Here is a 15,263-nt window from a genome sequence, read left to right on the forward strand (position 1 = left end):
CAGCAGTAGCAGAAGCAGGGATGTGGATTTTTAAATGCAATGGGAATTACATCAGCAGGCCTGCTGCATTATCTTGCATAGCTGGATGTCATAGTAATTAATGATCTTCCTCACTCAGAATTACATTGTTCATTGCATGACAGTACTTCACAATATCCTTTGGGAACTGCAAGTGTAATGCACTAGAACTTTTATTGCATTTTAATTTGAAAATCTGACCCTTAAACATTTGTTTTTGTTGTGGATAACATACAGGAACAGTATTGTAACTGATGATAAATAGGGACAGGAAATATAAGACATCAAGAAAGAAAGACTAAATCCTTTGTTTTGCAAAACTGTGTTATGAAACCTATACAGCATCCATTGTATAGAAGCAACTCATGAAAGCTACACAGCTATGACGCATTCTAACATACTTTACCATTAATCATGGAGTGCTGAGCATTTAAATAGGGAAGATTGCCCTGTGCTAGAGTCTGGATTTGTGTTTGTGTACAATACTGAACTGTATTCCAAGAGCCAGACTGTGTTTAAGTGACAAATAAATGCTTTGTTACTTCTCAGTTGCTTGAGCCCATTTATCCTATTGCTGGAGCATGGTCATCAAATGTTGTCATGTTTAAATTCTTTTTGGCCACTGTTGCTCATTTTAGGCTGCCTCCAGTTGAGGATATGAAAGGTTTTGTGATTTTCAAGCATCTTTTCATTTTTCTGAAGTGTCTTGTGCACAGATGGAAGGACAGAGCAGTGGGAAGGGTGTCAGAAGTCATTCTGTAATTCAGAGAGATGGGGGAACTTTGGCTAAGCATGACCCTGTTGGAGAGATTAGTGTCTTTCTGTGAAGCCCACAAAACATCTTCAGCAACAGTTTCAGAGCAGTTAACATCCAGAAGTGCCTTTTCAATCCAAAGAACCTCTGATGGCATCTCTGCTTGTATCCAACTATATTATGAGTGCATAAATAGGCACCTCACCCCCAACTAAAATACAATAAATTCTCTGAGAAGTGTTTGGAAGAGGTGTAGAGTATCTGCTTAGGACTTCAGTGAGCACTCCCAGTTAGTCCTGCTCCACTACAACATCAAGATTCAGCACTTTTATGGCAGCAGTGTCTTGTTATCAATATTTTACTCACTTCCTGGCATTCAGTGGCCTGTAATTTATGGAACTTCTTCTGTTGCAGCTAACTACACACACAGAGTTATGTATGTATTTAATATGTAATGCTGCTGTGAGGCTCAAGAGCAGCTCAGTTCTCCACCAGTGAATGACACATTCGATTGGCATTTTTTATGTCTGGAGACATAAAGGGTGCTAAAGGTACAGCTGCACTGTTGAAGAAGTCTAGGGAACAGTTTGAATTTTGGACCCCAAGCATGTGTACTGCCTGTTCAGTCACTTCTAGTTCTCCTTTGCACTATTTCAACTAGACAAGGCCCCAAAGTGCCTTGAATACACAATAATAATAGCTGTAACCTGAGACCCCAGATTTATCCCACAGCACCCAGAGAAGAGTCAAAGCCACACACTGCAGTGCAGATGTGGTCAGCTGGTCAAGCTATCAGCAGCATGGGTACAAGGCCAGAGATTGCTGCCTGCCTTCCTTTCAGTTTGGAATGAGAATTTGTGCTGGGATTTCATCTGGGAGCCCATTGAACACTGCTGGTCAAATAAAATGTGAAACAATAAATGGACAAATTTTCTCACTAATAGTAATAAATGCTTCAAGGCACATATGAAAGGCAGGTGTCTGTAAGTGGACTTCTAACTTCCCTGGGATGTTAAAATGGATGGAGTAGCTGATTTTTAGAGCTCATAGAAAGGTGAAATAGAAGGATGTGGCTAAGAACTGGCCATTGGAGAGTTTAGTGAGAACTGCATTGAAGAGGCAGGATGAAGAGTAGGGATGTGGTGGAGGTGGTAGAGCAGCAGTTGGAAAGAGGCCTGGGGCTGCAGAAGTTTCTTTGTTCCCACCTTCCTTTTCTTTCTACTTCTTTTCTCTAACTATCCCTCCCTCATTTTAGTCATGTCTGAAGGAAAAGTGTATAATTTTCTTCAATGTTAAGAATGAGAAGGCTTTGCAGAGGTCAGGTAAGAGTGGCTAAGGAGAAAGAGTAAAGCATCCAAAATAACAACCTGGCCATCCCTTTTGTGAACAGGTTCAGAGGGCTATTTTTGCCTTTTTATTTATATGAACTGGTACAAAGTAATACTTCAGATCTCAATCCTAAAATGGAAGTAATAAGCTGCTCTTAGTTTTCCCCATTCAGCAACCTGAAGTACTTCACTCTATGAAACTCTATGAAATTCACAGGGCTGGACATCTTGAAGCACTTCTTGAGATGGGGATCAAAGCATGAGAACTTTGGCTCCCCATGAAGAAGATCACAACCCCTTTTTTACTCAGTGTAAGACCCAGCCAACAGCTGTACAAACACCTGCAAACTCTGATCTGATCTTAATGGAAGAGGGTCTTTCGTGGTGGTGTTTATTTTGTGCTTTGAGCCTGGCTTTTGTAGATTTCCATCAAAACTCCTTATCAGGTTTCAGTGTAAAATCTCTAACTTAATGAGATATTTTCAGTCATTTTTCTTTATACCACTTGTAATGTATTAACCTGTAACATTTAAAAAAACATTATGGGATAGAAGTAGGTTTCCAGTATAAGTGCACAATTGCAGGGAAATAGAGAGGCAGGAGTGAATTTCCAATCTTACAAAGACATATTAAATATTAAAAACAGTTTCCAGGATTATATAACCTAAAATTTCTTATTTGTTTTTATAGCTGGGTGAAAAGGAATATGTTAACATTAGAGTCACATTAATGATTTGAATTGTTTTTTGATTCAAGCAAGGACTGATGATTACCATAGTGGAAGGTTTTTTGTCTTTTATGGTGCTAATAAAGCAATTAAGACAGACATCTGCTCCAAACTCTGGTTTAATAAGTAGTTTGGGTTTCACATTCTTTTATAATTTTGACTATAAAAGGCATTTGATTACACTGTTTAATAGTCTTTTATTGGACTTGCATCACTATCTGACATTAGGGCATCATTAAATATTACTGAAGTAAGATTTTGGCTTTTGACTTTTGGCTTGGAAGCTCAAATATCAACAGGAAGCAAACTCCAGAGTTGTTGTAGGGCACATATCCCAGTGAAACTAAACATGGGACAGAAGGTTTTCCAGAAAGGTTGGTACATGCAGTGCAGTCCTGTGGTACACCAGAAGTTAATACAGGAAAGTGAAATGTTCCTTTTAGCATCTTACCTACCCTTGAGTACGTTGTGCAGTTTCTAGTGACACAAATCAAATCATTAGACTGTGACAAGGAACCATGTGGCATACCCACCTCACAAAGCAAAGAGCAAATCACAATTAAATTGCATTGGCAGAACAATGTGTGGAAGACAAGGTCATGTCACTCCTATGTTTTTAAAAAAATTCAAAAGCCCTTTAAAAGAAATTAGAATTACAGTGCACCAGAATTCACCATCTTTTTAGGACAGCACTCTCTTAAGTTTTGATTTTTATTTTCCTTTTTCTGCTTTTAACTGCCTTTTAACTGCTTTTAACTATTTTCCTTTTTCTGCCTTTAGTTTAAGGATAATTGCCTACATCTTACTTTTTGGATCTTAGGTTTCTCAAGGGTCAGTTCCAAGGCTGGCAACAGACTTATGGGAACGATTTGAAGAGGCACATTTCTGTCCCATTTTAAAGAAAAGAAAAGCAGGGAAGGTGTTTGGCAGGCATTCAAATGAGACATGTCACAGAATGTGCACAATGTAACTGTTGCTGTGGACACTGGCAGAGACAGTCCTTTTAGCAATGAGAGGGAGGGGAAGAGAATGTTCTGAGACAGGAAACTGGAGCACAAAACATGGTATTTAAATACAAATCATCTGATTTGGGGTGTCTTTTTGTTGATGGCTTGGAGGTTTTTGTGTGTGAGGGGTTTTTTTTTTCCCAAGTAAAGCCGTAATTAACTATTTTTAATTCTATTCCCATAGGGATACCTGGTGGGAAGTTCCTGGAAAGAGGTTGCATTAAGAAGCCTGGGCAGGAACTCTTTAAGAGTGAGCCATCTGAATACTACAAGGCTCGGGATCTGTTTGTTGGAGCCAGAGTTTGTTTCCATGGTCACAACTTTCTTTTGGTGGATGCTGATGAATACACATTCAACTACATGGAGAAGAATGCAAATGAGGTGAAGTAGGCTCTTGTTAATTTCTGTTATCTCTCAGGACTGTGGTTTATCCATATATTTTTCAGAATTATTTATGTTTCCTCACCCAAAGTCCGCAGCCCAGTGCTCTCTGTCAAGCAATGGATTTAGGAGATGCCAGCTGGGAGTGCATGCAAGTCTGGCCACTCTTTACTGTCCATTCCCTTTTCCTTTCTCAGAATCCACTCAGGCTGCATTAGGAGTTGGGACAAGGGATATCCCTGCCTATTCCTTCTTGAGGCTATTTATGAACCTCTTGAGTTGATCTAACCCTTGCTGAACCTACAGATGCTGTCAGCTTTCACAATTTTCTGTGGCAGTAAGTTGAAAAGTTCACTGCTGCTATGAAAAACAAATATTTGGTAAAAGAAGTATCTTTTATCTGTTTTAAACCAGCCTCCCACTAGTTTCAAGGCCAGTTCTAGTGTTCTGGGGTTTGGTGAAGATCCCCATTCACCTGATGCACCACCTTCATAGTTTTGTAAATCTAGGACGTTCTTCCCCTTCAGCCTAATCCTGTCCTAGTCCTTCAGAGTCTCACCTGTTTTATTCTGTCCTTGCAAAGTAACTGTGAGGTGTGGAGGCTGGAACAGTGTACAGTACTCCAGGTTTGGACACATCCAATTTAGTCTTACTGATGAGGCTATTTTGTCCTGATTTGATTTTTTGAGTTCATACCTATTTTTCTGTCAAAACGTTTCCCTTGTAATATTAGAAATTCATATCACAGTCAGGAATTCAAGCTTACAGTGTTCACTGTCTTTTTTGTTGCCTTCAGAGGGAAGAGCAACAATAAATTGCAAGCTGGGATGCATCTGCTGATTTATACTTTAGCAGAATGGTGCAATTTTTTTGTAAATTAATGTGGATTAGCACCATCTGCCTTCCCTGGAACAACAAGGAAGATCTGAAAAATGCTTTTGGATGTAAAATGCTAAGGCTGCTAAATGCTTTAAGCAGTAAAATACAAAGCTGAAGCCTTAAAAATGCAATCCAGTGTGCTTCCTTCATGCTGGAGTGTTTCTCCTCCTCGTAGAATCAAAACCAAACCTATTCTCCAGAATGCAGAGCTCATCCTTAGATTGTAAATGTTCTTTGGAATGTTGTTTGCATTGATTGTCCTGGATAAATTGATGAGACTTTCGTTCTCCAGACTGAATGATTGTATAGTATCAAAATAAAATCCGCAAAATGGGAAGAGGCAACATTGAAAATACGTCCTTAAAGTGAATTTTGAAAGGTTCTTTGCATAATTAACATTTTAATGCAGCTGGTAGAAAAAAAAGGTTGATTCTCCCAACTGGTAGGTGCTTCACTCCCATCCTTTGACTAGAGCTCCAGAAATTTGCCTCAGTTCATCAGGGGATCGTATGCTCAAATCAAAACAACTTCAGCAAATATTAGAGAAGATCAGAGATGGAAGATTGTTTGAGGAAGGAGAAAATTTAAAGATTACTATTTGTTAGTTGTTTCTAAAACTAGAAAATAAATAATTTTCATTCTGAATAGACAGAGGTTTCCTTTCAGCAGAACACATCAGTATGTTTTCTGAAAACTAGTGGAAGAAATCTGTGTGGAATGTTTTTTTTAATGGAAATTGCCATTTTGACCACAGTTCTATAGGCATATGGTGATTTAGATGAAATTTTGATTGGTAATCATAGTGCAGGTGGATATTGAAAATCTGTTTGACACCATCTAAGATAGTTGGAAAGTTTTAATTTTCTGTTTCAAAATTATACTTATTGTATTGTTTTTAAGTTACAGGGAGAGAAAAATCCCTGAGTCTTGTCATTTTGATTGCCACCTTTACTGAAAGTAACCTCAAGGACCTAGTTCAAAACTTTTAAGCACTTTTTGTTTCTTTTTCAATTTGAGGGAAAAAAAAATATTTAGGAAGTGTAGATTTGTTTGCAAAACAGAAAATGTGTGTTGTACACAGTCCTACTGGTATTATCCAGGTTTGGGGAGGGCTGGTTCAAACAAGGCATCACTGGAAGGGAACCCAACATCTCTGAACAGCTTCAGTTGTTCTTACTTTGCTGTCTGCTGCAGAGCAAACATGGAAAAGGATTTTACTTCCATTGAATTCAGCATAATAACCTCTGACTTAAGCAAGACAATCAAACAAAACTAGACTCTGACAAGAAACATGTCAGCAATTACACGGGAAGGGGGAAAGCAGGTGAAATTATTGCAATGCTGCTCAGATACTCAGTGCCTATGTAGGTGTTTGGAATATGTAGTTTAGAAAAAAAGAGGTAAAAATAGTTCTTTTGATAATGTAGAGATGACAGGCTCTTAAATATTCAGAATACTTTGTCCAGCCTGAAATACTCTGCTCTCTGAACCCTTCTGCTCAGTCTTTTCTCCCTGTTCCTTGCTTGGTCAGCAGAAGGCTGTGTGCTTATGGCTCAAACTGTAACATCTTGGAGAGGGGCCTGGAAAAGCTGCTGCCTCTAAAACTCTTTGATCGCTGCTCCAGCTGCTCCAAACCACTGCCTTGCAGGGCATTGCCTGCCAGGGCTGCACCTGGGGTTTTGGCATAGAAATTGTCTTCTCTAATTCTGAGAAAAAGCACTGATGTATTGATTAAACTTGGATCAATTTGTACTGCTCTGGCAGTGCCATAGGGACTTTCAATACCCTTTTCTAGATCACTTTGAACTGATACAAAGCTGTAGACACGCTTCAGTGTAGTTGGGACTGAGGCCCAATTTTTATGTCCTGGTCCTTAATACCAGTCATACCAAATTTCAGATAATTGCTATTGGAAGAAATGGGAGAAAAGTATTTTCAGGCAGTTCATTGTGCTTTTTAAGTTAGGTAGAGCATGACAGATGTAAGGACATAGCAGATAATCATACTGGGAGTCACCCTCAATTTAATTACTAAATACTTCTATGTTTTATATTAAAAATGAGTATAGCAAATAAATCTTTGGTAGAGCATTAACACAAAAACTGAATATAGATTGAAAGCCTTAGTACTTCAGTTCTGTTTAATCTGAGTTCAAGTTTATTTTAATGGTCTAATTAGGAAGAAATAAACATTCAAGCATTTTGATATACAACAGGTAAAATTGGTTCCTACAAATTTCCACTGTGCTATTTCTGAGTATGTAAGACAATGTAGTCCAAAATTAATGAGACTGTCTGTTGAAACTTTTCACTGGAGCCAACAGTGAAAAATTAGCTTTAACTTGGTGAAATTTATGACTTGAGAATTCAGTGAGGTACACCAACATAAAATGAGGACCAAGTTATTAGAACTGAATTTTAAATGTTTCTACTTCTGCTTTAAAAATGCAACGTTTCAAGCAAAGGTGGATGTTCTTTTATGTAGGTGGACTAAACTTTCTGAGAATGCATGATCTTAAGATTTTTAATTGTTTATATTCTTGATAGGAAGCAACTTTATTTTCCAGTAACAAGCTTCCCTCCAAACTTAACACAGTGATGATTTATGCATTTGAAGTGAGGAAAGGAAAAAACTAATAATACTCTGCAGTTCAATATTGCCCTACACCTTGATGACACACATGGTGGGTTGCAGAGTGCTTTTCATAGAATGGCTTGGATTGGACTGGCTTGGGAATGGAAGGGACCTTAAAGATCATCTCGTTCCATCCCCCCTGCCGTGGGCAGGGACACCTTCCACTATCCCAGGTTGCTCAGAGCCCCACCCAGCCTGGCCTTGGACACTTCCAGGGATGGGACAGCCACAGCTCCTCTGGGCAACCTGTGCCAGTGCTTCGCCATCCTCACAAAAAAGAAATTCCTCTTAATATCTAATCTAACCCTACTCTCAGTTTGAAGCCGTTCCCTATTGTCCTGTCACTCCAGGCCCTTGTAAACAGTCTCTCTCCATCTTTCTTATCAGCTCCCTGCAAGTACTGAAAGGCCACAATGAGGTCACCCTGGAGCCTGCTCTTCTCCAGGCTGAACACTCCCAATTCTCTCAGCCTTTCCTCATAGCAGAGGTGGTTCAGCCCTCTGATGACCTTGATATCTCCTCTGGACTCGCTCCAGAACTGCACACAGCCGAGGCATGTCCAGCCCTCACCCACCAGCCCCCCAAGTCCTTCTCCCACAGCTGCTCTCCTTTTTTTCATCCCCCAACCTGCATTGATACCAGGCATTGAGACCAGCACCTTGCACTTGGTCTTACTGAGATTCCCATGGGCCCATTTCTCCAGCCTAGACAGGTCCCTCTGGATGGCATCTTACCCTTCAGGCCTTTATAATCTATGTCTTACTTTCCTCTCTTAAGTTCCCCATGTCTGATATCAGTGTTGTCCTCAACAAACTGAAGAACATGACTGCATCTCGTGCCAAAGAAATCAGAAAGACTTTTGCTACGACTGACCCTGAGCATACCAATGTGATTGGGTATGACACATTCAGGTAAGAGTGGATTTGGGGTTTTAATATTTAATAAAGGCGCATGCCCCCAAAATGTATACAGCATGACTGGGTTTTGATGCTTTCTCCACGTTAGCTGACAAGTGGCATCGATTCATTTTGCATTTACTTGGAGATTGTGTGTGAAAAAGAAAGTAAATCCATGATCCAGAAAAAAAGAGTGATCGTTTCAAGTAAGCGGAAAAACACAACAGAAATCTGTCTACTTTTTATGAAGCTGACACAGAGTGTTGTGAAGAAGGGCACAAGTCAGCAGTAATATATATGCTGAAAGATAAAGAAATAGTCCATCCTGAGAGTCAAACAATAGTTTTGAAATTCAAGTAGGAATGTTCAGGTTGCCTCCCGAAAATGGTGTTTGGGTTTTGAATCATTGGCAAAGAAGACAGTCTTTACAGAACTGAAGTGTATTGAAATTATAGAAGTGTTAAGCGTGTTTAAAAAAGATTGGAAAGCAGTAGTGAGAACAATAATTAATACTTGGACATAGATAAAGGGAGCAGAAATCTGGATTCTGGCAATGATCCAGATATGGCAATCAGCAGATGTAGAAATACTTGAAAGAGGAAATCATGCTCAAATACAAGCTTATTTCAGTTTATTCCACAGCCAGAATACTTGAGCTTATGAACTGTGTTAGGCACAGTACTGGTAAGGTTAATCCTGTGAAACAGAGGAGAAAACTTCACTTAGCAGCATTTGGTTTTCACAGAAGCAATACTCTGTGTGTTTAGAAACTGTCATAATAACTAAGGCATTTAAGTAGATGAATATTGCATGGAATGTCATCTCCATAGGAATGCTAACCAAGGCAGAAATTGCTTCTGAAATATCTCAGAAGAGCAATACATCAGCAGAAGGTTCTTTCAGCAATTCAAAGTGAAAGTAGTGAGAAATTAAAACAAGATGATACTCACAAATGAAAAACAAGTGGTTAAAGCTAGGATTTAAACTATGAGAGGCCACAGTTTTTGGCCGCTTTTGGTCAAAATATTTCTGAACTCAGGTATTTTACTCAGCAGAAGCAAGACTTTGAATTGCTGATTGCATTAAGAGGGAAGATGTTATTACTTGAGTAAGAAGGAAGAAAATTGAAAGTTAATGATTGTAAGGAGAAAGTTTCAAGCACCTGGAAAAGGGTTTTTAATTTATGTACAAGGTAAGTATATAAAATAAAAAATATGGTTTTAGTTCAAATTATGAAATAACCATCTGCGAAACTTTTTGTATGCACTAAGAGCAACTCAAAGGTTTGGAAGATTTGCATGACCAAATTAGAGAAGCAACCTTTTAGAAGGGATGATTGTGCTTTTAAATAGCAGGGAAAGGTTTTTATTTTATCCAGAAGAGGCTCAGTTGGGTGCAAATTTAATCACGGACATAATCTGTGCAGCTGTGAACAGCTCAACTGTTTAACTTAGGGCGGTGCATTTTGTGACATGGAGAGAGATATGTCTGATCATGTGGTATTGAGGGACTTGGCTTCAGCCACAAAAAATGCAAGAGCCCTCTCCATGAGCAGGAAAGCTGGGGGAAATCAAGGTTTTCTGGGCCTCAGTGCTCACCTAGGACAGTCTCAACACCCACCAATGGTCCCCATCCCTCCTGTGGGGGGAAGGCCTGGGGTCTAACGGGGAATTCACACTGCCAGAGCAAGAATTTGCCTATAAGGAGCATGGAACATTTGTGCTCTATAGTGATAGTAGGTTTTGTTTCTGTAGATTTGTATTACATCCAGTAATTTAAAGGCTCTCATTATTATTATCCGTGCATCTCATTTTAGAATGAAAGAAGCATTTTTAATGACAAAAACGAGAGCACTTCTTTACATATATGAAAATTCCAAGATATTTTTATGTGAATAGAATATTTTTTTTCTTTCAGTTTCTTATTGTGTAGATCTCTGTTTATTTTTAATCTGCCATGGCATTTGATGATTATAACTAACAACAAATGATTATTTTTAGTACAGGCAATTATCTGTATGACAGCTTCAATGATAATCCTCTTTCCTTATCTTAAATACAGCTGAGGCTTTACTGTGCTCTGAATTCGGCTGTTCAGATGTCTTCCTTTCTACCTATGTAATTTTATATGATCTGCATGTAAAAATACATCTATAAGTATGGTGTAGTGAACAGAATTGTAATTATACAATTTATTTTAACTGCTTTCAGAACCCAAATCTTCAGCATTTCATCTGGGAAATAAATATGTAATGTACACTGAAGCTATCCCCTAAGCTATCATTAGAACTATTGATATCTTTGTTAAAAAGAGAATTAAAAAAATAACTAAAACTTAGATGCCTGTGCGTCAAGCAGCCCTATCGAGTCTGTTTTTTCTCATAAGCTGCTGGCAAGATTGTTTGCTGTTAGAGACAAAGAACCATGTGGGTCTAACAAAGATGTCTATCTTCAATTCAGCTTGAGAAGCAGCTCTCTTGAGCAGTTAATTATGACTTCTTCTTTCTATAATAAATTCAGATTGCAATCTGTCTTATTCTTCTAGAACAAAAAAAAAAAAAGTAAAACAAGAGATAGCTAAGCTGTGGGAACAATTATTGCAGCTTGAGTTTTTTTGTCAGGGAGAGTTCAGATGTCGTTCTGTTTGTGAGTCTTGGGTCTCACTCATTAGTCCCTCACAATCACTAAAATATTCCTTAATTCCCAAGTGAAATAATTTTATCTGCGGGTTTTTGTGATTTGATTGTCACTGACTGCATTGAGAAAATAAAAGACTTTTTAAATCCTGACACTGGAAAAATCTGTGCCATGTATGGAAATCCAATCTGTGGAAATGTTCCAATGGCTGATGTTATCTACAGCCCCCAGCTCTGCCAGCCCAAGCATTGGCGTGCCAGGCTTATCAGGCTGCATTGTCCTCTTTGTGTGTGCAGTGGTGTTACTGCAGGCTGCAGGAAAGAGGCTCCAGCTTTGACTGGATCTCTGAATGCTGCTGCAGTATAAATAATAATATCCAGTAAGTGGAAAAATAATACTGACAAGATAATGATAATATTAGTAGATGGACCAGGTCTTGGTCATGAAGTTTGTGTAATCTCAAATAAGGTTTGCTACTGTCAACAACTTGTCACTTCCTTGTATTTATTTCCTGCCACTGCAAATAAAGGATCATTCTGATTTATTTAATATGAAAAAAGAAGCAGTTGAATCAAAGTAGACACTCTACAGTATTTAACCTTTCTTTAGTAGCTGTGTGAGTGCAATCATATTACATGAAGCGTTGCCTTCATTTGAACAGGACCACACAAACCTCTGAGAGGATGCAAGTGAAGAACTATGTTTCTTGTTAGAAGTTTGCAAATTTGGAAGAGTCCTAAGTTACTGTGCTTTCAGTTCACATGTGGATGTTAAAGAGACCCTTCATCAGATTAATTCAACAATTTAAGTATTCTCCAGGCAGCTGTTTGACTCTTGTGTCAGAACTTTGTGCATCACTACTAATTTCTTCTATTTGTTTTTGAGGATTGGTGTTTAATCAGTATCCTCATGGGTATCACAAGGTACAGCACTAATTGCACCAGCAATTACAGTGAAGTTTATTCTTAGTGCAGTTTATCCAGAAGTATTATATATAATTAATCTAATTTTGACTGAGACACAGAGGCCTATGTTGATGCTTGCTGTTAAAAAGCCTGGTTGAATGTGAGTGCACCAGAGGGAGATGTTTGGGATCAGAGAGCCAATGTAGTTACACTAATCCAGATTTAACAAGAGGCCTTGTAACAGCTGAGGGAGCTGACACTGTCCCATCAGATGGATCTCAGGAACATTTCTTCTTCCTTGAGCTGGGCTGATTTGTTTGAGCAGCACACACAGGCTTGGGAGAGCACAGCCCAGGCTCATCCCTGCATGGGATCTGATTCTCCACTTACAGCAGCCAAGTGTAAGCTGCTCTTGCTGCTGCCTTCTCTCTTACATTCTTGCCAGGGAAACTTGTGGTTAGGTGTAATTTTCTGTATGGTATCTCTGGTGAAACACTTCAGTCATGGTTGGGATGTATTTTTGTATGTATAGACAGCTACTGAGGAAATTTGGACATCCTTCCTCCCTGAAAGTTAGTGATTATTAACTGGTTTTAACTTATTTACTTAGTTTTATTTATTTAAAACTAATGTAGGCTGCTGTTTTTGTGAACAGAAACTGGATAGTCAGTGTCGCTGGTGGAGCATTTTCAGAACATGAAATTATGACCCTTGGGCGTCATTATGGCATGAGAGATGACAGTCAAACAGACCTGCACCTCCTCCTTTCAGTGGCTCAAGAAAAACTAAAGAAAAATACCTTTGAAAATTTTGAACAACTGACTACAGTGTTTATGTACAACGACCGAGAAAAGTAAGTTTCCTTTCTTTATCCTAAGCTGTTATTTCAGAAGCTCTTCTTGTAAACCCACCTACTTTCTGTTTGTTGCTGAGCAAATGGTGTATTGTGGCCAAAGAATATTATTCACAATGTTAGCCTCTCTCAGCACTTTACAGGAGACAAGAAAAGGGCACCCTTTTTGTCTATTTTAAATTTTGTGTGGACTTTTTATTATAGATGCTGTACTGAACATTCTGTGACATCAGATACCAGTTCATGGGCGAAAGAGAAGATTTTAAATCAAAGAGGAGACATAGTGATTTAAGGGGGAAAAAAAGAAAGGATTTGGATTCTTTATATGACTCATTTGCCCTTTTTGTTCTCTGACATCACAGATAAAGAATCACAGAGAATCACTGAGGATCTCGGTATGAGAAAGGCTACAATGTGACCTTCAAGTTTCTCAGCTTTGTAATAGCAAAATTTCATAAAACTTTGTTTTCTTTACTTCTATCCTGGTATTCCTCGTGTGTTTTCCTATTCACAGAAACATTAACTTGAAGTAAACCTGGAAAATACCTAATGTATATTTCTACCTCTCTCTTTCTGATGTACAGGTGTGGATTGTTGCCTTATGAGACCTGCAGGACCATTTGCAAGTCCTTTAAGTTGCCACTTACTGATGATCTTCTAGAAACTTTATTGACCAGGTAACAAGGGCAGATAGCCTGATCTGCATGCACAGGTGCAAATCAGTGCTAAATATTTACTGCAGACACAAATCTTCAGCATTTCAGGAGGGGGTGCATTATCTAATATGAATCCTTTCATGATGCCGATTTTGTCCCTACACACATGCAGACTTTCCTATTTATAGAATATTTATCATCAACTGAGATGCATCCATCTTAGCAACTTCTCTTCATTTTGTCTGGCACAGTAAATCATCTGGGGTTTGGCAGAATTCTATGGAATTAATCTTTCCAGAGTCAGTTACTGATACTTATCATTTTCAATGAGATTCACCTTTTTTGCTTTAGTTGTTCCTGTCTATAGATGTAAGGTAAAAACAATAATCTTATGAAAGCACATTGTGTGAGTTCCAAGGAACACACCAGCATGAACACAATGAAATTTCTTTATCAAGTAGACAGCATCAGTAGTAAATAAAATGGCTTTGCTATTCCTATTAATCTCAGCTGAAACATATTCTTAAAAGGAAAGGAGTCTTCGCATGGCTTTGTACTTTTCCATAGCACATTTAGGTGTTTTGAGACAAATTGCTTTACTAGGTGTATTAATGGGAATAGAAGTGAAAAGAACTTGTATTAAGGACTAGAGTTCAGAGTAAGCTGTGGTGCTCTGAACACTCATGTCTTGTTGAGTTTGGTTTTCCCAGGCAGATTTTCTGGTGATAGGTTTAAATGCATACTTACTGGTTTATTCTTTCCCTTGTGGGAAATCCTTAAATGTTTTGTCTGTGCTTTCATACTGTGTTAAAAACAGGAACAGGTCTTGTCTTCTGTCATGTTAAGATCCTTTCGGGTAGATACAATTTTTGATTTCAGGAGGAGTTGTAAATTAAGTATCTGGGTTTAGTAAATAGTGAAAAGACCCTTGTCAGGCAGAAATGTGGAATCCATTTTAATAAAGCTTCTTCATACTGCTGTTCATCACTTCTGACACTGAGTTATAAGCATTAGTATTCAGAAACATCTGAATTTTAACAGTAATGTACAACTCATGTTTTAGAACTCCCACCAAGCTGCCCAACACAATTGTTGAAAGACAATTGACATCCCATAGTAGACAAGGGGTTCTTACAGATTCCACTTCTTAAGGGCTGAACTTGAATAGATGCACAACAAGGCACTGGAAGTTTTCCTTCATGTACTAACTCAGTTCTGATAAGAAGCAGACAAGCCTGACACATCCTGGGCTCCAGGGATGTGTTTATTGTTTGTGAATTTATACCAGGGAAAGCTTCTGTGCCCTGACCCTCTTCTCTCCTAAAGAATCTGAGTGTAGGCAGTTAAAAAGAAAAAGCCCAGTACACTATAATAAAAAATAGAGATAAGCTTAGAACACAGGGAGAAGATCAAGGTCTGGATTTCACCCAATTTTAGCAAGGTACCCATGACAGCTGGGTGAGGTTTCAGCTGCTGTAGGTTCTTTCTGTAGGTGGTGGAGGAGAGAGTTTTCTCCTCAGCCTGTATGAGAGCTGCATTTCTAAATTATCATCCATTTCCCTTAGTTTCTAGAGGGGCTGAGGCCAGCC

At 38.7% G+C, this 15,263-nt stretch overlaps 1 protein-coding gene across 1 annotated transcript in view; it reads left to right on the forward strand.

Moving 5' to 3' along the window:
- Positions 1-15,263, forward strand: part of EFHC2 (EF-hand domain containing 2) — a 57,528-nt gene that overhangs the window by 34,887 nt on the left and 7,378 nt on the right. Inside the window, exons 10-13 of the mRNA XM_069028319.1 lie at positions 4,019-4,215; positions 8,506-8,639; positions 12,821-13,018; positions 13,603-13,695. Coding sequence (XP_068884420.1) covers positions 4,019-4,215; positions 8,506-8,639; positions 12,821-13,018; positions 13,603-13,695 — 622 coding nt within the window. The remainder of the gene's footprint in view (positions 1-4,018; positions 4,216-8,505; positions 8,640-12,820; positions 13,019-13,602; positions 13,696-15,263) is intronic.

This window comes from Aphelocoma coerulescens, chromosome 1 (genome assembly GCF_041296385.1).
Source record: "Aphelocoma coerulescens isolate FSJ_1873_10779 chromosome 1, UR_Acoe_1.0, whole genome shotgun sequence".
In the NCBI taxonomy this organism is placed as follows: Eukaryota; Metazoa; Chordata; class Aves; order Passeriformes; family Corvidae; genus Aphelocoma; species Aphelocoma coerulescens.